The 25,581-nt window shown below is 44.2% G+C and overlaps 4 protein-coding genes across 7 annotated transcripts in view; 1 reads left to right on the top strand and 3 right to left on the bottom strand.

Moving 5' to 3' along the window:
- The window catches only part of rerg (RAS-like, estrogen-regulated, growth inhibitor), a 28,844-nt gene extending 26,206 nt beyond the window's left edge, over positions 1 to 2,638 (bottom strand). The window contains exon 1 of the mRNA XM_084702098.1: positions 2,342 to 2,638. The gene's annotated coding sequence lies outside the window, so the exon portion shown is untranslated. The remainder of the gene's footprint in view (positions 1 to 2,341) is intronic.
- Positions 2,639 to 3,126: 488 nt separating this feature from the next.
- On the bottom strand, positions 3,127 to 9,963 carry tspan33a (tetraspanin 33a). Its single transcript, XM_084701139.1, has 8 exons — positions 9,702 to 9,963; positions 6,374 to 6,431; positions 5,582 to 5,709; positions 5,051 to 5,125; positions 4,647 to 4,742; positions 4,432 to 4,560; positions 4,143 to 4,304; positions 3,127 to 4,036 (listed from the first exon to the last, which is right to left on the bottom strand). The coding sequence occupies exons 1-8, from the start codon at positions 9,795 to 9,797 to the stop codon at positions 3,935 to 3,937; spliced, it is 846 nt and encodes a 281-aa protein (XP_084557265.1). The 5' UTR covers positions 9,798 to 9,963; the 3' UTR covers positions 3,127 to 3,934.
- A 274-nt stretch (positions 9,964 to 10,237) lies between these two features.
- slc26a5 (solute carrier family 26 member 5) lies at positions 10,238 to 21,292 on the top strand. 4 transcript variants are annotated; one of them, XM_084701136.1, is made up of 18 exons: positions 10,238 to 10,360; positions 12,238 to 12,656; positions 12,947 to 13,086; positions 13,469 to 13,579; positions 15,285 to 15,463; positions 16,064 to 16,228; positions 16,367 to 16,602; positions 16,820 to 16,967; positions 17,304 to 17,417; positions 17,632 to 17,709; positions 17,876 to 17,971; positions 18,118 to 18,224; positions 18,388 to 18,457; positions 18,709 to 18,801; positions 19,033 to 19,161; positions 19,422 to 19,640; positions 19,910 to 19,964; positions 20,255 to 21,292. In XM_084701136.1, exons 2-18 carry the CDS (start codon positions 12,499 to 12,501, stop codon positions 20,392 to 20,394), a joined length of 2,238 nt encoding a protein of 745 aa, XP_084557262.1. In that variant the 5' UTR covers positions 10,238 to 10,360; positions 12,238 to 12,498; the 3' UTR covers positions 20,395 to 21,292. The 4 variants fall into 4 exon arrangements, with proteins under 4 accessions (XP_084557262.1, XP_084557261.1, XP_084557260.1 ...); XM_084701135.1 differs by lacking the exon at positions 10,238 to 10,360 and adding an exon at positions 11,194 to 11,300; XM_084701134.1 differs by lacking the exon at positions 10,238 to 10,360 and adding an exon at positions 11,218 to 11,362.
- Positions 21,293 to 21,403: 111 nt separating this feature from the next.
- On the bottom strand, positions 21,404 to 25,382 carry psmc2 (proteasome 26S subunit, ATPase 2). The gene is made up of 12 exons (XM_084701138.1): positions 25,221 to 25,382; positions 24,835 to 24,872; positions 24,599 to 24,680; positions 24,391 to 24,490; positions 24,060 to 24,191; positions 23,872 to 23,944; positions 23,619 to 23,714; positions 22,865 to 23,029; positions 22,622 to 22,709; positions 22,292 to 22,494; positions 22,092 to 22,188; positions 21,404 to 21,679 (listed from the first exon to the last, which is right to left on the bottom strand). Exons 1-12 carry the CDS (start codon positions 25,288 to 25,290, stop codon positions 21,522 to 21,524), a joined length of 1,302 nt encoding a protein of 433 aa, XP_084557264.1. The 5' UTR covers positions 25,291 to 25,382; the 3' UTR covers positions 21,404 to 21,521.
- Positions 25,383 to 25,581: the final 199 nt, after the last annotated feature.

The raw sequence follows: 25,581 nt of genomic DNA, 5'->3' as shown, positions 1-25,581 counted from the left end.
AGGTGGCAGGGTGGGGTGCCGCTGTCAGAACGGGGGGGTTCACACAGTTTGTGCGTTAGCCTAATGAAGAGAGAGTGGCGTTTTGGAATGGAATGTAGAAAACAGGACAGAGTAACACAGCGGATATCGACCTATAAAAAAAAAAATATGTATATATATTATATTATTATATTATTTTTCTTTATAATATAATTTAGGCGGCTTTAAGCTGCCTTAAGCTGAATTAACTGTAAAGTGCTGAGGGAAACCCTGCTTCAACACCATCATACCATGACACGTCCCACCATAGCAACACCCCACACCAAACCATCACAACACACTGCAACACCACCATAACATACCACGCCCTGCCAGCAAGTCACACCAGGGCAACTCACCACATCAAACAATCAATCCACGCCCCGCCATACCACAATCACGACACAGGCCCTCGCCATGCCACCCCTCATCCTCTCGCCATACCACAGCCCAACACACATGGCACAGCACAATCCACCCCCAGTTCAGGCCAGACCACATACCACCACACTGTCATGTCTCACACACACCCATACATGGCATTCCACTGCTCTGCTAATGAGATCGTATGTCCTGTTCGAACCACCCAGGTTCCTGCAAGGCTCAAGTGGAACATGATTAGCACCATCAACATGGCCAAGGATGGGCACATCCCTCTCCTCCCTCTGGCTGAGCAAGCAGGCCTGGACACAGGAGGCTCTCTCTCTCACACACACACACACACACACAGACCACCCTAATATTAAGATGAGAGTCTTTATCTCCTAACATCCTTCCTCCTGCCAAAGTAAATGAAGGCAGAAGACTCAATAACACTCAGACTCCTATTTGTGTGTGTTTCTCTCTCTAACACACACACCCCCACACACACACACCATCACTATAACTCAGCAACATTTACCAAACTCAACAGCTGGTCAACCCACACACCAGAGGGCAAGAACACCCAGGATGAGGAGGAGGTAGCAGTGAAGGAGGTGAACAAAGAGGAATGAGGAGTGCAAATAAGAGAAGGAGGAGGAGGAAGAAGAGGACTGCACCTTGCCCCCCTGTGTGTGTGTGTGTCTGATCTCTCACTATATTGTGGTGAAACATGTTGTGCCATTGTTTCATCTGACTTAAGCGCTCCCATTTTGGCAGGGACTACTAAACACAATTAGCCTTTATTTTTCTTTCCACACAGAACCAAACGCCTATCGACTCAGCCTTTTCGGGCCTTGCAGGCTACGTTGAGTCAGCAGAGAGTCAGGGTGGTGGCCAAGGCCAGGGACAGATTACAGGGTTCAGACGCGTACCCTGGGTGGAGACCTGACTGGAGGCTTGGGCCATGGTGAGCCGTATGCTAAAAAAGGATCTTCACAAACCACAGGGGTAGTAAATGTGTCTGGTATTCCCTCCACACTTCAAGGACTGTTGTGGAATCACCAGTGGACTATGGAGTTGGGTGCGGAATCTTGCATGGTTGATGTAGAATTAATAGCCAATTAATTTAAAACGTAATAACAGTAAGGGCCTAACTCTTTATGAACATGTTAAATCTATATACTTTCCACAGTCTGAACAATTAAGCATATTTACGGGGAATTCAGCTATCTTTTGAAACGCTCAGAAGCGGATTCCACAACGTTAAATACAAATCTGTCACGGCGGAGCGCTGGTTAAAGGCGGTTGACTGTTCGCTGTCCGCTTGACTCTCCTGAATGACCTCTCCGAACATCTGATCTCTCACACAACACTCGCTGTCAAGTCAAGACGCATCAATCACGTATTTCTCGATAATATGTTCCTTATAAGAGTATATTATTCTAACTCCACATGCCGATCTGGTGGCTGAGAGACTTGATATGAGTATCATGACGAGTTGTCCTACACAATAATTGAGTCATATTCTCCAAACATCTGGTTATAGCACGCACGTTACAGTAGGCCTATGGTTCTGAGTAGCCTTTATAATGTTGGCATATGAGGATAACCACTATATGCTGGAAGCACCTGACAGGTTATTAGTCTGTTGTAGGCTATCCATTGTCGATGTAGTTCCAGAACAGCCGACTGACAATAAACCCATCAAACTCCCCACACCACAATATGTATTTACATTTCATACAGATTTAAAAATGTTATAGGTCTACTTTTAAAATGCAAGTCAAGTTATTTGGCTGCAGTACGGGCGATTGGTGTGATTTCATTTGCCAGCAGAACCAATACTGGGTGTGCGGTCAACGTAAACAGACAAGGATAGTGGACAATGAACTGGAGTACATGTCACACAAGAGAAGAAACATTTTACGTTTTATGTTTTATGGTTTTATGGTCCACTCACCGGAAATAGGATACGATGACAACAATTTGGTATAGGAGCAAGCTGATCTCAGCACTGAAAGTTGATCAGTTTTCCTCCGCTTTGCGTAAACGTGCAGACGATTTCTTGACCTTCCAAAAAACCAACACACGATATGGACGCAGCGCAGCGCGTGCACTGCTAAATGCGATGGGTAGACACCCCGGATGTCGTCCGGTCCAAACTGACTAAACCACGAACAACTGCACGTTTGTCCGAGAGCTTGTTTCAACTGGAGCGTAGTTGAAAGACTGAGAGACAAGCTGCTGAACTTGATATTTAAAACCACAGTGTGCTGCATACCCTTGCATCCTGCATCAATTCGAAGCGGCATAGCACCCTCTACTGTCGGCATATAAAACTAATGGAGGGAGAGGAGTTGGAGGAAAGTTCTATGAAATCCTTCAATGTTCTTAAGTATTGAGTTAGGACCTGTGGAGTAAGGATGTTGTAAGGAAATTGGAAGAACTGCCCAACTGGAGCAGATAATATATAGAAAAATGTTTACACATTAAACATGATAATATGATTAAAACATTATAAATTATTTTCTGGTGACGTTATGTTTTTTTGTCATTTGTAACTTTGTTACAGACTTCATCTCTGATTTAGTAATGGATGTAAAATAATTGTTTGTAACCACATGCTTAAAAAACGAAATAATTTATGCAGCTTTATTCGAGTGTTATAGAAAATAAACTGCTTATTATATGCTAATGCATGTTGGAACGTGTTTGCACTTGCATGTATTGTGCCTCCCACAATCATTCAGTCAAAATAAAATATTTATTAAGATCTATAAAAATCTTATTTCTCCAAATATGTATTTGAAACATTCAAAACAATCATTCAAGATACCACAGGAGAGGACCTATTTGTAACAAAATTCGAAATATCAAAAACTTAACAAAAAGTCAGTGAAAAGTATTAAATCATTTGTAACAGAGATTGTTTTCAGGCAGGAGACACAACCACACCTTATATACAAAGTTCACAAAAACTATTAATCAAAAGGTTGCCGGTTCGATTCCCGGCCGTGCACAATGACTTTGTGTACTTGACCCTACTCGCCTCAATGAGAATGTCCATGTACTTACTGTAAGTCGCTCTGGATAAGAGTGTCTGCTAAATGTAATGTAAATGTAAGGATCTTATTTCCAATCATTAAACAGCAACCCAAAATAACCTATATTCACAAAAACTAACATAACAGGATTGATAGCCTTTAGACTACTTTTATTTCCCTTTTCAATGTCCAGTACCATGATAGATAGATAGATATATGATAAGCAGAGATGGGTTGTATGATGATCAGCTGGTTTAAAAACCTTTTCTAAAACATTTGGCCTTTTGGTCTTGACCAGTTTTAACTGGCTAATCCATAACCAACCAGGATCTCCTCAGGCTGAAAGCATCATTGTATTGTCTTGCAAGTTGACCAACATGCAAGTTGGGTCCATGTCCAGTAGAGGGCGATAAAGACCCCCCACACACCCTCCTATACAAATGTCCCCAGTCCTGGTCCAGGCTGCTACGGTCTGGATGGATGGATGGATGGTGCTGGATCTCAGTGGATCAGCCCCATGGATCAGAATGGTGCAGCTGGTTGTAGTTCTGAAGCTCAATCTGGTCCTTGATCTGGTTGATCAGGACTTGGGACAAGAGGATCCCCACCAGCTACCAAGGAAGAGGAATAACAAGAAGGTATTTTGTTCACTAGTGGCAACATGTGAGCGTTTATGTGTCGGAGCGTCAGTCTGTCAGTGACAGTGTGTGTGTCTACCTGTGGTATGGCCAGGCCGAGGGCTATGCCCCCCAGCAGAAACAGGTTGCTGTGGATCCAGTTCACCAGCTTGTCGATGCAGCCGTTGGTATAGATGAAGGCTCCAGCCTCCAAGTACTTCAGCTCCTGCATCCCTTGGCCACACATCGTGTTGACGACTGCCTGGACATGAAGAAACATACTTCCGGTTAATCCGATAAATCTTTTCAAGTAAACCGACAAGCCATGAAAGATAATCACAGAGAGGCTAATCTGATATGTATGAACAGTAAGAGAAGGCATGGCTGACCTGGTCTTTGGATATGAGGCAGCAGGAGAACGGGACAGAACAGCGTTCTCGGCTGGGGTTGTCTGGAGTGCAGTTAAAATACATGTTCTGTGACCAGTCTGTATATGTCACACCTCCACAGCAGCTGAACTGGGAAGGATTCAAGTATCGTGTTATGAAAGCTTGCATCCTATAATGGTTTTTAGAATGATAAGATATTATGTAAATATCATTACTTCTTTCTGTCCGAAATCAATGAGGTTTTGAAGATCAATGTCATCCCTGTAATGAACGATAGCCTTGTTGATGATCCCAGTCACTCTATTACGAGCCTTAGGGAGGGGGGGAAATATAATAGCAATTTCATTTCCAACTATGCATCCAGTTAGTGAAGGCCAATGATAGTGAAATTAGTGAGTCATTTAATTATATACATATATTTCTTCACAGAACACAAACCCCTATCGTTTTTTCTCAAAATAAACAACCCAAAAGGATTGGGTGTGTGAAAATAACGGCTGTCCAATATATTGAGCAACAGAGGGCGCTCTTTACGTAGAAGATGGGGGTTTGGTGAATCTATAGGTTACCTATTGCTTCTTACTATATTACACCGCTGAGAGAAACTGTAAAACTGTACCTTATCTGAGAAGACAAAGCCAAGGACGCCAGCAGCTAACTGAAGCAGGAAGATTATTGTCAGGCAGATGCAGAACTAGGGGACAGAGAAAGACTGTTTTCATTCGAAGGCCTTTCACAGTGTTTTCAAGGCCTTCAAGTGTTATATAACTTCTGAGAGCCAGCTAAATCCCCATCCATATGGCCGTCCATAGACTGACGGCGATGGCTGCTGGTCTTTGCATGGATGGACGGACGGCGATGCTGTTCAGAGTGCCGTCCCTCCATGCAAAGATCAGCAGCCATCGCCGTCAGTCTATGGACGGCCATATGGACGGCCATGACGCTCTCAGAGATTTAGCGCCTGCAGTAACATCTAGAAGCACTACAGTATCTCACCTGAACACAACAGCACGTGAGCTGTCCGCTACATTACGTAACTTGTAGACTACAGCATGTCACCTGTACACTACATCATGTGACCTATACATTTCGTCATGTGACCGGCAAACTTCAGTATATCACAGTTCAGCAGGCAGACCAGACCACTAACCGTTTGTAGGAGGCAGATGTTCTCTCTAAGGGAGCCCACACAGCCGGTGAAGGTGATGAGAAACATCAACACCCCCACGACCATCAACAGGATGGCAGGGTCTACGGACAGACAGGCCATAGCAGCCTCTGAAGTACCCAGGGGAGAGAGGGATGATGGAGGGTGAGAGGGCAGAGTGATATGTCACAGACATAGAAAGAAGACAGAGAAAAAAGGGCAGGAGATGTAAAGATAAAGAGAGAAATAAATAAAGGGGATTTGAGCAGGTCAGATGAGATTGTGCCAGTACATCAAATCTTTTGTTAATTTTTAAAGCACACTGAGCTCCTGGTAATTATTTTTTGAAATAATTCACAGACAGATAAAAAAAAATTGAAATAGGATTTGTAAGCAGTAGCATTTCTGAAATTCCTCATGACAAAATGACCTTTGGAATCCTAAACCACTCTAACTAAAACCTTCTCGTGTGATGCTGGCCATAGCTGCCTTTGGTGTGTTGTCTGTCATTGCATTCAATAGGCACTGTTATAACACAAAGGCAGCTATGGCTATGGCACCATTGAGGCAGTTCTGGAAACTCAATACTGCCCATGCACCAACACTTCTGACAGTAACATATGCTCTGATTCCATCCCTAACAGCACACCAAACACTTTCCTCCCAACACTTATTAATGAGTGTATTAATTAATTGTATATTCAATTGTGTTACTTCTTCGTTTAAAACATTTTACGCAGTTGGTTTACTTTCCTTGTGTACAGTGGTTTATTTATTTAACTGAAGGTTATTTACCTGCCTGCTTCATCATCCGGGCATACACACCAATGGATACCATCACCAAGGAGATAATCTGAGAGACACAGAATGAGGGGGAAAAAAAACTATAAATCAATTTATCGCAGTGAGGAATGTTTCAAACATTCTTTCATGAGAAACATACAAAGGAATGTGTAGTATTCTCACATTAAAATGATGTAGGAAAAATTGAATACTCATCATCAATCGTATAAGTAAAATCTCAAATATGCCAGTGGGAGTTAGGGAGCAAATGTTTAATCTGTGGTGTTATGTACACTGAAGACGCTGAGGGGGGCAACTTAAAAAGCAGAGCATGGGGTTGTGTTTTCGTCTGGCTCTGCTTTAGTTTGACTAAATGAACTTGGAACGGTAAGCGAAGTCTTGTCTTATAATGGGCCTTTCACTCCCCACTCAACACTGAGGGGGCTACATAGCCCCAACACAGCCCAAAGAATACAGATCCCCCTCCCCCAGGGTCCCCTCCCCACCCTCCTCCCTCAGGGTCGCCCCACCCCCCTCCTCCAGTCCAGACCCTGTATCTAGTTACCACACTGCACCTTGTGCTTTGGGGAGGGGAAGGGCAGGTAAGGTTTTATACCTGACAAAAGAACAGGGACAATAATTGCTGTGTTTCTGTGTGAATAAAAATGCTGACATTTTTTAAATGCTGCATGACAGCAAAAGATGAGTTGGTAATATCACAAACAGTACCGAGACTATCTTTTTGTTCTGTTGAGAACTGACATTTTAACACATATGACCACAGATACAACACAATTATACAGACTAGATTTTTAAAGGATCCTTGTCTCTGACAGCCTGGGGGGATGGAAAACCAAGTTTACAATGCATTCCACACAGCACCTATGCAAGTTTGCACAAGATGTTATCCTGTTCCCACAAGCCCAAGATCCAGGTACAGTACGAGCAGCACACACTGCCTGAGGTGGTGTTTTGTGATAGATCCGTCAGGATTTTTTAAGGTTCGACTTAAGTTCTACAAGTTAGCGGAGGCTCACTGTACTCAATTTGATGGACAAACTGATACTAACAGTTTTTGTGTGAGCGTTTCCTTTTCTAGGCAACCGTTCTTAACCATCATCGTCAAACTCTGTGTTGCAGTTTCCTGTATTTTATACGGGTTTGCGTGTTTGTTACCACTTCTCTGTTGAAGTTTCACTGTATACAACTCATGTTTCCTCAATACTGGGCAGGTTTGGACAGGCATCCCTCAACACACCTTGACCTCTTATTATACCATCACGATGTTCATCAACAAGATATATGATGTAGTGTAAACTCGTATAACATAGAACATCTAAATCAAACGGAGAGGGAAAATGATAGTCTATCTGTAAAAAGAACAGGAGGTTAGACCCATCGGAGACTGAACCCCTGATAATACTAATAAAATCAATCTATAATGCTTATCTCCAGTCTCAGTATAGACAACAGAAGAAAATCCGGTTTGATTCTGAGGAATACTGAATCTGTTGAAGTTTCACTTTATAAAACTCATGTTTCCTCAATACTGGGCATGTATGTTTCATGGTGCAGAGTAGACAAAGCACTGGGCATAAATCCATATCAATATTGTTAAGTCATCCATTCTAACACTCCAGAAAAAAGGTATGAAATCTTAGTCTGCAACAACAATTTGTTCTAATTCTGTGGGAGTTATGTCTGAAATCCCTCTACTGTGGTACAGTGGGCTGAGGTTTTGGCTCTGTATTCACTTAGAACAGCACATTAACTCGGTTGGAACATTATTGCATGTGACACACTATTAGTAATGACTATACACAGACTGTTGTAAGCATTACACTGGAACTACAGGCCTAGATTCTAGGAGTGCTGGTATGGAAAGCCATCCTAAAACATTGTGGCTGCTGTTGTATCCGTGATTAAGTGTCCGTCTAACTGAATAACAAACTCCTGTTGGCTGTATGTTATCTTTGTTTTCTCTATTCACTGCAAATTCCGTCCTCTGACCTTCATGCCTCTCTGCTCGTGCCCTTATGGATCTGACCTGTTCCCGTGGATCTACCATCATGACATGAAAGTTGTGTCACATGCATTAGCGAGTCAGTCTAGTTTGGAGTATATTGTTTCAAAGAGCTCCAGTGGCCCGTTGACAATCTCTCACACTGACATTACTGGTGCTCTACAACGTCCCCATGGGGATTAATCATGTTAATCCAACCATCTATGTATCCATCTATCATGATAAAACGAATTGTCCCAAGAACAATGAAAGCTTTAAAAAAAAAAAAAAAAACATTTTTCAATTAGAAAATGTGAGTGAGGACATCCATTTTAGCAAGTAAGCCATGTTTAAAGTCCCCTCGTAGGGAAACAAGTTTAAAGGGGTATTTACAAATATGAACTGACAGCTCCTTGGCGGTTTGGTTGAAGTGTCTGAGATGCGTAATCTAAATGCTTATTTGACTGCCAAATAGATGTGAATGCAGGATAAAGCATGGGGCCCTCTTCAGACCGAGCCCTGTGCCGCTCCATCAGCATATGAATCAAAGAATCTTAGAGCCTCTTAGCAACAGTGTACTGCATGAAAGGGAGTTGTGAAACTGGATTGGCATAAAGTACAGTGTATTAAGGCTGGGGGAAAATATATTTTGTTTACTGAGTCAATGGGTTTCTGTATTAATGTTAAAAGTATTCAATGTTAAATTGATTCTTAATCTTAAAGGCAGATCATTCTTGATAGTGTCTAATTTCGTCCAAATGAGACTGTTGGAAAAAGGTGAAACTTTCAGAGGAATATATCTGTGTTCAGGTATGGACAGGCATTCCTCAACACGCCTTGACCTCTTATTATACCATCACGATGTTCATCAACAAGATATACGATGAAACACTAGTGTAAACTCGTATAACATAGAACATCTAAATCAAACGGAGAGGAAAAATTATAGTCTATCTGTAAAAAGAACAGGAGGTTAGACCCATCGGAGACTGAACCCCTGATAATACTAATAAAATCAGTCGTTAATTCTTATCTCCAGTCTCAGTATAGACAACAGAAGAAAATCCGGTTTGATTCTGAGGAATACTGAATCTGGCATACTCTATAAAAGCTTAAATTTTATCCTGAAATGTTAATAGAAAAGTTATCAAATAAAATGAGTTTATGTATTGCTGCTGCACTACACGGTACAACCCTCCGAAATAAATTATTAACCTGCCTCAAACTAAATGCCTAATCCGGTTTATTTGTTAAGTTAACTTGACTTGAAACCAACTAGAAAAGAGAGCAGTAAACAGCTTTACTATCGAATACATTGTTCTTCAACACAACACTTACCCAAAAAATTAAGTTGAAAATGAAAAGTAAATATTTGACCACTGGACTAACAAACGTGAAGTCCTCGTCATATTCTTGTCCCCTTCTTCTCCCCATGTTAACAAGAATATCCAGATTCTTCCTGGGTAAACAACCTAAAATCTTGGTACAGTAAAGTTCAACTCAATGCATTCTGTAGGCTACTGGTCTCAAAAGCATGTTCGCGTTTTTCCCGACGATTGGCAGGTTTAGTCATATTTCCTTGTTCATGCTTGGACAGGACACGACAGTGATTTGAGAAACCGAATGAACAGCGCTTGGCTGTCAAGAAGAAGGCGTGTCTTCTCAATTTGAAGCAGTAGACTGTTACCTGAAGTGACCGGTCTAGCAGCAACATGCGGCGAATATGCTAAATGTAGCCTACATCATGTTACTGTTGTTACATTCATTTGATATCCCCTTCGTCGCTGATTACTAGTCATTTGTATGCATCGGCTTCTATGTGATTGTGTAATCAAAGTGATGGCAAGATCTCATGATTTACTGGTTGCAAATGTCTCATATCCGGCGTCTAGGTGCATAGGCTCACAAATCCATGGGCTACCACGTCGCATATTGTAAAGTTAACGGTTTAGTCAGCACACAAGAACCATGCGTTGCTGTTTCTGCCTGTTTGATGGGTAAGTAGGTAAATCAATGATCAAACAGGTGTTATAGGCTACCGAATTCATACCTCTGCCGAAATCTAACCCCTCTGCTCGTTTGGATTAACGCACTTTCAAATATAAGACGTGGGGCGATAAGGCCGTAGGCTATACGAATGTAGCCTATAGACGAATAGTCAACACTCGAGAAAACTGCACATTATACGTGTCGCCCACGCGAATAAAGCACAATTATTTTCTATAACAAAACAACAACTAAATGTTGTCTTATAGGACTCCAATAAAAACGATTAATTCAGTACGAACAGCGACATATGCTAAATTGATTACTAAGTGAATAGCAAAGTCTACAAGAGTCGCAACAATGCAGAAGCAACGCGTTCACGAGCAGGGGGGTAGATTTCGGCAGGGGGTGTGAATTCGGCATAACACCTGTGAAGTAGGCTACAGTTGCCACAGCCGGTAGCCTATGTAGTCAGCTTGCAGACAAGCACGTCATCTGGTGGTCACATACTGTCTTTGTATTTTATGCACAAATAGAGGTTAAGTCGTATTCGGAATAGTATTCGAATAGTAGGCTATTATTTTTTGGTGGGGAATCGAAAAAATATAACCTCAGTCTGTGCATAAAATACAAATGTAGACGATTAGAGAACGGCACTAGAGAACACCAGATCCATTCACAATTCCTCTTAGAAGAACCGTTTAATTGTGTCTATCGGAGCTTCCCTTAATTCATGGTTACACAAAGACAATTTTGGCCAATTCCAACAACAAACTACATTTTAATAAACAGTGTAAAATACAAATCCCATGACCACAGGACGTCTGACGTATAGCGTGACGTGGTCGACACACGCATCAAGTGATTTTCTCTGGAAGAGTACATGCAGCTGTCGACGGTTGTGAAAGGGCATTCCGTGTGTTAAACTGTAACTGGAGTCCCCGGTGCGAGGTCAGTGTGTATAATATTGGCTTCTCCCTAGTGTGTGGCATCCTAGGCAGAGGTTGCGAGAGGTAAGACATGGTCCATTGTCCGCATCTTCCATATAACTCTGAATGTCAGTTTATGCAGCAATCCCATCCCTACCTCGCCATAACCTGCATTTCAGGTTCCAACCTTTCAAGTAACCTTTATTTGTTTTAAGCCATATATATTTCTTGCTATTGCTGGCGTTTTTAGTGACATCATAACCAACTACTTACAAACTTATGTAGAAGGTTAACGTAGCTAACTGTGATTATGGCTTTTATTTCTGGATTTTTTAGCAACAGTAGCTAGTTCCATGGCTACTTAGTCATGTAGATTTTCATGAACGGGTTAGCTACTCCGCAAGTGTGTGTTTCGGTGGCGTAATAATTGATTAATTAGTGTCCTCAAATTTGTACGTTGAATGTTATTTAGTAAATACCAAAGCGAAATGTCAAGTACAAGGTGGCTATCAGTGCTCTGTACAACTAGTATTCCTTAGAGTTGAGAGGTGCATCTTGAAAGGTCAGGATACTATCATGGTCCATGTTTTGCTGTGACCAGCCTGTCTGAAATGTAGCTTGGGCAATGTCATTGATTACATATGAACTTCTAGCCTTTATTGATTAAAAGAGCCATTTATTGATTTTCAAAGCAAATGTTCAATGTTTCTTTTTTGTATCTGTCTCTTTTCCAACATAATCTGTAAGCAAATATTTAGTCCAAGAAACGGACATGAAATGTTTTGCACCTGTAGTTTACTTTTGAGATTTCTGATCAATGAAAAATATCCTTAAAAATAATTATGTAGGCTAATGAAAGCAAGCCACAGTGTGAACAGGACTCCACCACCAGAAGCAGCGCCAAAATCGTGATTTTGCTTAAAAAAAGTATATATATATTTCTGTCTCTTCTGTCTCAGAGCCTTACAGTAAACCAGAAGACCAACCAACAGAGCAGGAAAGAGAGAGGGAGAGACTGCACGATTGAGTAAAAGAGGAAGAGGGATAGCTCCACCCACCAGCAAAAGCAGGATATAAGTGCAAAAGCCAACCAGCCAGATGGACAGTCACAGTTAAGTGGAGACAGCCGGAGAGAAAGTTGCGCCCAACTTCCCTCCCTCTACGAGCCCTCGTCTCCTCCTGCAGCCTCCCTGCCATGCCCGGGGGGTCCTTTCCGTGTTATGGAACGTGTAACGCTTAGCGAGGAGGATGAGCCCTCTCCGCTCATGTACCGTGTGGAGCGGTGCGTCTACGACGAGGCCTTCCTCGACACCCAGCTTCTACATCACAGGGTCAGGAGCCCCAAGCCCCTCCAGAAGAGGCTGGCGCAGCATGTCAGGTCAGTACTCCCTGTCTCTGCTTCAATAGTGGGTCAGGGAAGCTTTTTATGTTTATTTCTTTGTTTGGGCTGTCTTCTCTTCCAAGCGCTTTGGATTAGAGATAATAAGGACTGTAATGAGATGTGTAATGCAGTATTATCTAGAGTGTTTGATGTATTTTTGTTCAGTATCTGAAATGAAACAATGAATATCTTAATGTAAGGGAGGGAAGAGTATTTTTATTGGAGAAAAGTACCCATTCATTCTCTTGTCTCTTCTGCTTTCTCTCCCTACAAAACAATGACCCCAGGTGTTCGTCTGAAAGGGCCAAAGCCATTGCTCTGAGTTTCCTTCCCATCCTTACATGGCTGCCGTCCTATCCAGTCAAGGAGTACCTCTTTGGCGACGTGGTTTCAGGCATCAGCACAGGGGTCATGCAACTTCCTCAAGGTCAGTAGCTGTGACAGGCATTGTCAAGGTCTATGTCATACATGAACATGGTCAAGGTCAGTACCTGTGACATACATTGACAAGACAAACATAGTAGGCAAATAAGGTTCTAGCGTTTCAGAGAAAAAACCCCAGATGCCAGACTTCCCAGAAAGCTTGTTGTTTTGTAAAAAAAAAAAACAAGGGGTGGGGTATTATTTTAGTATATTTCGTTTCAATGCAATCTCTCATGTTTTGCGGCCTCTGTTTCTCCATCTCCCTCTCTATCTCCTTCTCTTTGTCTCCTACTCTCTGTCTCTCCTACTTTCTCTCTCTCCCTCTCTCTCCGTCTTGCCTCCTCTCATCCCTCTCTCTGCCTCTCTCTGTCTCCCTCCCTGCCCAGGTCTTGCCTATGCGATGCTGGCTGCTGTGCCCCCTGTGTATGGCCTCTACTCCTCCTTCTACCCTGTCCTGCTGTATACCTTCTTTGGGACCTCCAGACACGTGTCCATAGGTGAGCTCTGTTTTGTTTCTCTACTACTGGGGGTTATACAACATAAATGAGTGTACAGTATAGCTTGTTGGGTTGAAGGCGTCATAGATTTGAGCTTGCAGAAGTTTCTGCAGTAGACTGGCTACTGTTTTTCTCTTCCGCTCTTATCTAAACTGACATTAACTTGCAACTCAGATAACGTTCAAACCATTCCTTGACTCAGACCACTGAAATATTGTTAGAACTCTGCTCTTCTGAGCCTTGGTCTTCTGCTATACTCTCTGTTTGCTGCTTTGGATAAAATGGTAAATCAAGTGTAAATGTCATGATAAAAGCAGATCAGGATGTGGCCTTACAATACTGCCTACTGTCTGGTCTTTTCCAGACAGTTTCCCAGTGGAGATGAAGGGTAGGACCCCAGGATGGGGGGGTGGGTGGGGTGGGCGTAATATGAAGCCTGTTACTTCCCAAGACATTTAATTACCCCCCCCCACACCCCTCCCCAACCTTCCAACCCCAACCTAACCTAATAAACCATCACCTTTAATTAACCATTACCTTTAAGGACACTTTATATCCTGTCGTCTATTATTTCCCTGGGCAACTGTTGACCTTTTAACATAACCAAGATGGTTTCGCAATATGTGCCAAGAACAGATTGACCGCTATGAATCAAGTCAAACTTCTCCACCTTGAGTACAAAGTCTTTAATCAAGGGTGTGTTCTCTGAACGATCACTCCAAAACTCCCAGATGGCAAGGCTAATAGTTGATTGTTGGGTTAGTGTTGAATTAGAAATATTTTGACAAGGCACGACATATTGTGATTTGGAATCTGATGACCTTGCTTGATTTTTGGGGAGGTCATTGGAGTTCATAGGATTTACGTTACTGTCAAGTAAGGACAGCCATTTTTACACGCACACATTTTTAAAAGGGCTTGTGCTGTCTTCCATTTCACCTGACACGCTTTTACCACCCCCACTATGGAAAAGTCCTGAGTCATGCCTATACACAAGCGAAACAGAGAATAGTCAACTGGGAATTGATTTATTTTTTTGTCCCACTGGACAAGATGTTGTCAATAGGGTTGATTACTTTTGATATTTGACAGCGAGTTCTGTAAAGTATCCACCTAAAACATTCATGTCTGGGCAGTTGTCCAACTGTTTGGCAATAAGGTCTGGTGAACAAAGGCATGTATGTCTACACACACACTTCTTCCCAGAATTCTTTACTGTTGAAAAAAACTGAAACTACAGTATGTAGAAGGCCCCCTGCTTATTACTATAAGCACAATGATGTAATCTGAGATTACTCCCCTCTACAGGGGGTTGGTTTAGGTGTGGCTTTGACGCCTGTGTGTGTCTGTGTGTGTGTGTGTACACACTGTCTGGGACAACGCTGACGCCTGGCCACTGATTTGTAGTTATGAGATTGTCTCTGAGCCAGAGCTAGTCAGTGTTAGCTGGTGCCCCGCCACACTGACGTCGCCTGAAGGACGTGTTCTGGACGCCAGTCAGGTGGGAGCACAGAGGAATGCAGTTCTGAGAAACCTGTTAAAAGGCACAGCGCTCACGGCATAGTTTGCTGCTGTTCCACCACGAATAATGTCCATGTGATTTCATGAAATTATATATTTTATTATTTGTTCATTTATAAAAATAAAAAAAAGGTGGTTCTTGGGCAGCCTAACAGCGGTTGTTTACCGGCTGTCTCCTCTGCAGGCACGTTTGCAGTGATCAGCCTGATGATAGGAGGCGTGGTGGTGAGGGAGGCCCCAGACTCCATGTTCACCATGCAGGCCCTGAACGGGACCAACGGCACCCTGGTGGACACCGAGGCCCGGGACGCCAGGAGGGTGGAGCTGGCCGTGGTCCTCACCACCCTGGTGGGAATCATCCAGGTGGGCCTGCCTTCTCCGACGCTCACCCTGACCCGTCCCTCACACACACACACACACACACACACACACACACACACACAGTGTCAGGATGCAAGTCAAACAGGTCTATCCGCTTGAGGTTGTTAGGCTTGAGATAGGATCTCATCACCAAGACACCGTCTCTATTGTGTGATTGTGACGGTGTGTTTCTGCACATGTGAAACCCAGTAGCCAGCCTGTCAGGCTCTGTCTTACGCTCAGCACTCAGTGTTGGTGCAACACGGTGGGATCCACAATGTTTGTTGATGTGCGAGCCCACAGCCCTCTCAGATGCTTGCTGCTTGTTGTTTTTGCACATTTGTTTATTTTCGCTCCGTGGCATGTACCAACACCTTGTCATGCGGCACGCACAGTGAAGTCATGGAAACGAGTCGATCATGTATAAGTATTGTTTCATATTGGAGGTTGTTAAATGCTTAGACCACATATTTCTCATGCTTAGGCATTTACCTAATGCCTCCTTGGGTGTGTCTAACATTTGATGAAGTCAGACTCCTATCCTGCTGTAGGTTTCCATCATTTTAACCTCTGTACCCCCCGTCCCCTCCCCCCTCCCTTCAGCTGGTGTTGGGGCTGCTCAGGTTCGGCTTCGTGGCCATCTACCTGACAGAGCCTCTGGTCCGAGGATTCACCACAGCCGCAGCCCTGCACGTCTGTGTGTCCCAGCTCAAATACCTGCTGGGCGTGAAGACCCCCCGCTTCAGCGGGCCCTTCTCAGCCCTCCACGTGAGACACACTCTGAAACACACACACACACCTAGATACCCCCAAACACACTCACATACACACGCACATACATACAAACAAATTCCTAAACCAAGCCTCCTAATCCCCCTCTAATTCCGCCCCCGCCCCCCCCCCCAGAGCTTGAGGGCCGTGGTGAGTGACATCACCAGCACCAACGTCACCACGCTCACCGTGGGCCTGGTGTGCACCGTGTTCCTGTACGGGGTCAAGGTCGTCAACGAGCGCTTCAAGAGCAAGCTGCCCGTCCCCATCCCCGGGGAGATCATCGTGGTCATCGTCTCCACCGGCCTCTCCTACGGCCTCAGCCTATCAGAGGGCTACCTGGTCGACGTGGTCGGGAAGATCCCCACAGGGTGAGGTCACGGAGGGCGTGTCCGGCCAGAAGTGTAGCGGCGTTGGCGCCGCGTAGCATTTGAATGCCACGCAAATCCAAACGTAACGATGCCTTCTCTCGTGTGAAGGCGGTAAAGCTTCGCTCTCAGCAAATGTTTGTGACACGAAATATTCCCTCAGTAACGTGTCCTGGCTTCCCTCGTCAGCTGGGTTTTCACACAAGATGTCTGTCTACAGGCTCCTCCCTCCGGTGGTCCCCACCTTCTCCCTTTTGCCAAACTTGGTCACGGATTCCTTCGCCATAGCCATCGTGGGCTTCTCCATGGGGATCTCTCTGGCCAAGACCTTTGCCCTGAAGCATGGCTACAGCGTGGATGGCAACCAGGTGGGTTTGGGCCATGATTGGCATTGCAACGTTACGGTTGTTGAGATGATGTTGTTGTTGTTGTTGTTGTTGCACTGGGGTTGAGATGATGTCATTGTTTCACTGTGCCTGGTTTCTTGACTAACCACCAAAATACTACTGGAACTCCACACGTCTGATCCTTGATTTTCTGCCGTACTTTCCACAGTATATGTGCCTTTTGTATGTCGCTTTGGATGAAGGATAAATGACGGCAATGTCAAATGTAGTCAGGATAGTAGTGGTGAGCCACTGGTGTTCTACAAATGATCTTCTGCTGAGAATCTAACCCCAGCTCTGTGCTGCACCTCTGTTTAGGAACTGATAGCCCTGGGGATTTGTAACTTTGTCAGCTCCTTCTTCCACACCTTTGCCATCACCTGTTCTATGTCTCGGAGCCTGGTGCAGGAGAGTACTGGGGGCAAGACGCAGGTAACACACACACACACACATCCTGTTTCTAAGTACACAGTGTATTGTGTATTGTCATGACTGCATTGCTATGAATGGGACTTCTTTGGCATCACAAATTGGCATCATAAAAACTATATGGCTTAGATAAGAAACACGCTTCCTCTTATGCTTATAACTAAGTGAGATAATGGGAAATGATGAAGACTAATCTTATCTCTCTCTTTCTGAACAGATAGCCGGTCTGCTTGCTTCACTGGTGGTGTTGCTGGTGGTTGTGGCCATTGGGTTTGTCTTCCAGCCCCTACCACAGGTGGGTATAAGTGTGAAGCCACACCCACACTCTGGTTGTCTGAACCGGCTTAGGGGCTTAAGTGGAAGTCAAACATGAAAACAAGCTTCCCCCCCGAAATGATTATCTTCCTCTAGTCTCTTCACTTACCTCACAGCCAACCCTGTTCTACCCTGTGCCACTGCAGACAGTGCTGGCTGCCATCATCATGGTGAATCTGCTGGGCATGTTCAAACAGCTGAGGGACATTCCAGTCCTGTGGAGAACCACCAAGATTGAGCTGGTGAGTCATGACGCCACACAACCACGCACCCTCTGACTATGGCTCACTGCTCGTGCCTGGTCACAATGTTTCCAATGCCGCGGTGCTAAGACAGAGTGTGTATTTTCCTCTGTCTCTCTCTCTCTCTCTGTGTCTCTCTCTCTCAGGCTATCTGGATTGTTTCCTTTGTAGCTTCTGTGCTGTTGGGACTAGATTACGGCCTGCTCGTGGCTGTAGGATTTGCAATACTGACCGTCATCTACAGAACACAAAGGTGCCCAACCGTCCTCTTCCTCCCTTGTCCCCATCCTTCTACCCTTTTCATTCACATGTAAAAGTCTCACCGGAAAGCATTTCATTTGATATCGTTGGTGTCACTAGGCTTCATAATGCTGTGTCCTGCGATGTTAATGTTGTCTCCCTTACCTGCCCTGTAGCCCAAAGACTCTGATCTTGGGACAGGTGTCTGACACGGGCCTGTACTGCGATGTGGACGAGTATGAAGAGGTGAGAGGTGCTCCAGGCTTGCCACAACTGTGATGGTAGAACTGAAGGCTGAGGCAGAGGAAGGGGGGGGGGGTAGGTACAGCTCTGTGGTTTGGATATTTGGCTACAGATCAGAGTTTGCAGGCTTTAATCCCTCCCTGTTCTGTATATTGCTTTGGAGTGTCTGCTAAATGAAAACATTATTCTTTTCTGGGACAGAAACAACAGTGGTGTGACAGGATCTAAGTTCCTGTGATTGCATTTGTTTCCAGGCAACAGAATGCAAGGGGATCAAAATCTTCCACTCCAACTCCTCGATATATTTTGCAAACAGCGACCTTTACGTGAACGCCCTCAAACGGAAGGTAAACTACATGTGTAAGCATGTTTGTTGCATGCACAGGTGTGTCATCAATAGCAAAGGGTTAGTTCACCTTTGGTCAGCCAATGTTTGACTGTAGCCCATGAGCTCTTAGAAGGCAGGTTTTCTTGTTCCTACAAATGTTACGCTATGTCACCGCTTTGAAAAGTAAATATTAGGAGATAGGAGTCCAGCGAGATGGCCTGGCTTGATTGTCTTATTCAAATGTTTGCAGACAGGAGTTGACCCCACTCAGCTTCAGGCTGCAAGAAAACTCCAGAAAAAAATATTTAAGAAAGAGAAAGCTGAGAGGGAAAAACTGAACCAGAAGTCTCCCCAGAAGATGAATGCTGTGGTCAAACTGGTGAGCCCTCTTTGTGATAAGAGTGCACTTCGGTATTTGTGTGCATTGATTTGTTGACCACAGCAAACTTGACTTAACCTGCATAAATGTATAAATGTAAATGCACAAAATGCATAAATGTTAACCTCTCCATTCCTCCACACACACAACTGTATATGACCATTGTACAGCATATTTTAGAAGTAAAAAAAACAAAAAAACATCAGACCTATGATTGTCAAAGGTAATTCATCATACCTGTTTCTCTTTGATTGGTCCAGGACTTGGAGCAAGGCGTGACCCACGAGGTTGTGGGTGGAGGCGCGTCCCAGACCCACCTGAACCTGCTGGGGAACGGGCAGACAGCCGAGGCCAGCACCGAAGAGACCGACTCCGAGATGGTCAGCTTCCTGCAGCCCCTCAGCCCTGTCCGCTGCATCATCCTGGACTGGACCCCGGTCAACTTCATTGACTCTGTGGGAGCCAAGGTCATCAGATTGGTACATGGCTCATATTCCTGGAGGACTGAGACCCTGCTCTGATGAGACCTGGCCATGTCACAGTGACCCCCGTCATATCAAACTTAAACATGCTCACTTACACACACACACACACTCTCTACTTGTTCTTCCATCCTGTCGGCCGTTTCTATCTCACTGGGTCCGAGGAGATGGGTGCACCCCTGACGTTATTGGTGCTCCAAGCCTGTCACATCCTGTCAGTGTGTGTCAGCCCACGTGGCCTCACCAGGCTCTGTGTTTCTCTGCAGCTGGTGAAGGAGTACGCAGCTGTGGACGTGCAGGTGCTGCTTGCTGGATGCAGCAGTGAGTACCTGTTCTCCTAGGACACCTTGCCGTATTAAGGACTACGACACAATAGAAGTTGTTGGCATATAAATGTGACATCTTGCCTTCTGTAGGGGTTATGCTGGGGATCTCAGGGTTGATTTACGATGTATCTGAGTCATTTTTTGTTTGCTGATTGTAAAAAGGGGTGCCCACATTCAAATTATATTTCATTACATTTACATTTACATTAATTCATTTAGCAGATGCTTTTATCCGAAGCGACTTCCAAGAGAGAGCAAGTTTAACTTATTTTTTTTCCCTCGCAGGAACTCTGCTCGCTGAACTCCGCAGCCTGCAGTTTTTCAGTGGCGTTGTGACCCCGGAGATGGTCTTTCCCACAGTCCATGATGCAGTGCTCCACTGTCAGCGTCACACTGTCACACATGTCAACCACACTGTCCAATGACAGCTCTCCACACAAGATGGCTTTAGAGTGGGCAGTCATATCAGGGTGGAGGTATAAAGGAGGCATGGAAGCTGTCTGGCCAGAACAGGGCGGGGGGGGGGGGTAACAGGTGGTCCCTGTTCAGATCTTTACCCATCACACAGGAGACACTGTAGACTGACTGCTATTCCACAAGTGCAATTTTGTTTTTTATAAAAGATAGTGATGTATATTTGATGAAAGATTGGTGTACCGGTAGTTTGGTTTTATTGCTAACATTCCTGCAGTCTAAGTGCAGTACTATCGTGGCTTTTGTTTGTCGAGATGATTGTATTATCTTTTTTAGAATTCCATTGCACTTTTCTAGGTTTGCAATAATCACAGGTTCAGAGGAAGAAATATTTAGAGTACTGTGTTCATTCCAGTTTTAGTATGGATTGCTGGAGGACTTCACAGGCACTGTTATTGGTTGGTTAGGCCTTTATTATCTGAACCCAGGGGGACAGTTACAGCCTTAACATAATCCTGCAGACAAGTTACAATGTTGTATGGGCCTTTGTTACACGTTGGAGAGATCTAGAAGCCTGTCTTTATTTCACTGCTGAAATCTTAGTGAATGCCAGGACTTTACCATCACCGTGTGAGTACAAGCACAAAGGGTTGTTTAAATGCAAAAAGTGCTCACTTTGCAATTGTCATAACTACGTTTAAAAAAATATTCTATCATCTATGTAGACATTTTACTTATAGTAATATAAGACTGTATAAGTGAGACCAAAGTCATTATACCAGCATTACATTTAGTGATTCAAATCATATTGAGTGCTGTTAAGTTCATATTATGCTGTATTGTTACTTGTCAAATGTCTGTAATATCTGATGACCCAAGCTCTATATAATAAATATTTTTTTTGTAATATCCTAATTGTACTTATGAATAAATTCTAACTATCTGCTGTATTTGGAAGGTAAGCAGGGTTGCTGTGTTTGCATAAACAGTTTTCAGAAAGAAGTTCTTCAAATACCCATATCACAATAAAGTTTTATTTTTAGGTAATTTTCCAAGAATGACTCAACGTTAGGGTTCAAGTCCCCCTCCCCGTCCCCGTGACAACAAACACAAACAGAAAAACATCCGCAGGGAAGCCTCAGTTGTAGGTCATGTAGCGTGGGGTAGCGCTGAACTTGGCGTAGGACTTGATGACCTTGTTGACTGCCTCCAGGAAGTCCTTCTCAGTGGCGATCTTCCTGCGGGCTCTGATGGCAAACATCCCTGCCTCTGTGCACACACTACGGATCTCAGCACCTAAGGAGAAACACAAGAACAAACAAGTTAAGATAATGGTTACATCTGTGCATTGCTGTTGTCATTGGACATTTTCTTTGATCGTTAAGTTCTGTTGCACAAAAGCTCCTAGGGCAGTGGTTCTTAACCCTGGTCCTCAGGGAACCCCGTCCTGCATGTTTTAGATGTTTCCCTGCTCCAACACACCTGATTCAAATAAAAGGGTCGTTATCTAGCTCTGTAGAAGCCTGGTAACGAACATGCATTTGAATCTGGTGTGTTGGAGCAGGGACACACCTAAAATAAGCAGGACAGAGGTTCCCTGAGGACAGGGTTGAGAACCACTGCCTTAGCACATCTGGAACATGACTTAAAATCAGTCAACAAGCAGGTCAACATGTCCAGAGGCGGTCCTACTGAGGGCAGAACTCACCGGTGCTGTTGGGACACAGACGAGCCAGCAGCTCAAAGCGGATGTCTCTCTCCACACTCATGGAGCGGGCATGGATCTTGAAGATGTGGGTACGACCCTGAAAAACAGTCATGGTTCAGATCCACTGAACAGATGCCTGCCGTCAGAAAGAAAAACAAACACACCGGCTCCTACTGGTCTACTTAGTGAAGGTTCCTTACCTCCAGGTCAGGCAGACTGAACTCTATCTTCCTGTCCAGGCGCCCAGGTCTCATGAGAGCGGGGTCCAGTGTGTCAGGTCTGTTGGTGGCCATGAGGACCTTGATGTTCCCCCTGGGGTCAAAGCCGTCCAGCTGGTTGATGAGCTCCAGCATGGTCCTCTGGACCTCGTTGTCTCCCCCGGCACCGTCATCAAAGCGGGCGCCTAGACGACGGAAGGTTCCAACGATTCCGTTTAGGCATGGTTAAGTCAACCACAACACACTTGCCCATAGTAAATCCCGTTACTTCCGTTTTAAGATTACGTTAAACATAAATGATTGATCGCTGACCTCCAATGGCATCAATTTCATCAAAGAAGATGAGACAGGCCTTCTTGGTTCTGGCCATCTCAAAAAGCTCACGAACCATTCTTGCACCCTGAAATTAGGAAGGAAGGTGGATGGATGGAGGGATAGAGAGACAAAATCTCTATTAAAAAAGAGCGGGCAGCCAGATGAAAGCCACCCAGACACTGAACAGCAGCATCACACTACGGGCTGTTCCTTCATTCCTTGTCCAGGTTTGGGACTCACCTCTCCCACGTACTTCTGGACCAGCTCAGAGCCGATGACCCTGATGAAGCAGGCGTCGGTGCGATTGGCCACCGCTCGGGCACACAGGGTCTTACCGGTGCCGGGGGGCCCAAACAGCAGGACCCCCTTGGGGGGCTCAATACCCAGGTTCACAAACCTCTCAGGCTAAAAGCAGAACAGGAAATGTCATAAAACACTAATGTAAACACTACATTTTAGTTTCATTCATGCATTTCAGCATACAGCACGTGCCATTTAGCCCCCCCATTGGTTGTTTTTATATGGTTAATAAGGATTTATAGTACTGTCGTGTCTCAGAGAAGGGCAAAGGAATTGATCTTAGTCAAATATTTTAACATACCACTGGATAACCTACTGTTTCATTCTAATCTACATCAGTATCAGTGAATATTTGGTTTATGCTGCTTCTTTGTTGCAACCCACAGCCTCATTACTACAGCCTAGTGATCAGATGATATGCTGTGCTCTGTTCGTTAACAGAATGATCACATTTACATTTAGTCATTTAGCAGACGCTCTTATCCAGAGCGACTTACAGTAAGTACAGGGACATTCCCCCCGAGGCAAGTAGGGTGAAGTGCCTTGCCCAAGGACACAACATCATTTGGCATGGCAGGGAAGCGATCCGGCGACCTTCTGATTACTAGCCTGACTCCCTCACCACTCAGCCATCTGACTCCGCTCCACTCCGCTCAGCCATGATCACTCACACTATAACCATGTTAATACTCACATGAAGTAGAGGGGTCTCCACCACCTCTCTCAACTTCTCAATCTGCTCCTTACAGCCGCCCACATCGCTGTAGGTCACATCGGGTTTCTCCTCCACCTACAGAGAGAGAGATAGAGAGAGAGAGAGCGAGAACGGGACAAAGAGTGAGGAGAGACAAACAGACAGCACAGTCTTATCAGGGTGGACGTATTCCATCCCATTAACGCGTACGCTTCTTTGGCCCTTAATAAACAGCTATTGATTGTTGTTTTACCTGCATCATTGTTACAGTTGGGTCAATCTTAGGGGGCAGAGGAATGTGGATCTGGTACTTGTTTCTGTCAACACTAGAGAAGTAACAAAAGAAAATACACATGAGCAATGTTTTGTTGCTGTTGTCAATGTGAAATTCCTGTTACTTATTTCATCAAAATGTTACAGCAGTTTTGCCCCCTTCCTTACCCCACCCTCATGCCCTCCTCAATATCAGTAGGGGCCACCTGGTCGCTCAAGTCCACCACAAACTTGGCAAACTGTTTCACGTTGATGATGTACTTGGGGTCTTCAGAGTCGGCATTGATGATTTTTGTGCATCTGTCAAAACAAAACAGAACCCCAATCCATCCCTTCAGTATGTTGGAAACCAACAGCATTTGATCAAAATGACCATTTGAATATAAATTATGATTCTGTATATATAAACAGCAGTACAATTAATAATAGAACAAAAAACGGCAACATAGTATTTGACTTAGATGAAGCCTTATATTCAGTGAGGGTGTCGGGTACCTACCTAGCCACCTGTAGAGGCTGCTCGCTCTGGAGGGTCTGTTTGTCTGCAGCCAGATCCCATAGTGCAGGGGGAGCCAGCCCGGTGTCAGACTCCTTGATGCCTGGTACAGACAAGCACCCATGCAAGGTTAGAACATTGTGCTACTACACTGTCAGTATGTTGGTCAAGGATTTCCTGTGCGGCAGACATGTATGCCTGAAAGACATACCGGTCAGCTCATTAATCTTCTTGAGCAGTTGCTGGATATCATCCTCAACCTGTTTTATCTGTCGGGAATAAGTGCTCTGGCCCTAAACACCAGAAATCACAGATTGTAGTGAATTGTGATCTGCTGTCCCAGATACTATTTGAGATAGAGGAGACCACAACAGATCGTAGCACAACAAATGGCAATTAACAGACTGGAGTTACATGCAAATAGTAATGTGTAAGGTTTATACTTACATAGGTTTTCAAAAGGGCAATGTCCCCCTCGTCCAATGCTGAAAGCAAGAAAAAACGTTGGTGAATAAAATGTCTGGCTGGCCAAGACTAGACTAGCTTAAATAGCTAGCGTTAGCTGAACTTGATTTATAACATTGTTAAATACCTTGGCCAGTTTAATATGCTAGATATACATGTATACCGCTAAATAACCACACCAAATGCACCCATATCTTCTACAACACAGTATTCCAGCTAGTTCCATTTTATGATCATCATGACGATGACTTGCTGGTTACAACATTGTTGAACTGGCTAGCTAGCAAGCTAGTGTCGGTCGTTAGCTTCCTTCTAGCATAAGGATAGGTAACAAAGGAACAAAAGACGTCCAAACATTCATGCAGTACCTCTGATAGGTTTATCTTCCTTTTCTTCTTCTTTAACTTTCCTCTGGTCTCCTCCTAAATAGTCTGGCATGGTCAATTCAGGTAAAAAATGTTGACTACAGAGAGAGTTTGTACTTCTGCACAACAAGGATTACACAGCAAGTTTGGACTTCCGCTACGTCTGCAAAGACAGGACACTGTGGTCGGAGTACTATCAAAGACGCACCGCGAATGGTACAATAACTTTATATTTTCTTAATGGTTAACTTTATGTGTGACTCAATACTCTATTATTTTAAATTAATGGCCGCTATAAATTGTGTAAATCTGGTGAGACAAAATAAAGAAGAGTCACTGAACATGTTTGTTGTGAAACTATTTT

The sequence above is a fragment of the Hypomesus nipponensis genome, chromosome 7, assembly GCF_054491055.1.
Source record: "Hypomesus nipponensis isolate SF chromosome 7, ASM5449105v1, whole genome shotgun sequence".
Classification (NCBI taxonomy): Eukaryota; Metazoa; Chordata; class Actinopteri; order Osmeriformes; family Osmeridae; genus Hypomesus; species Hypomesus nipponensis.
Note: the sequence above shows the minus strand (reverse complement) of the source record. Positions and strands in the feature narration are given on the sequence as shown.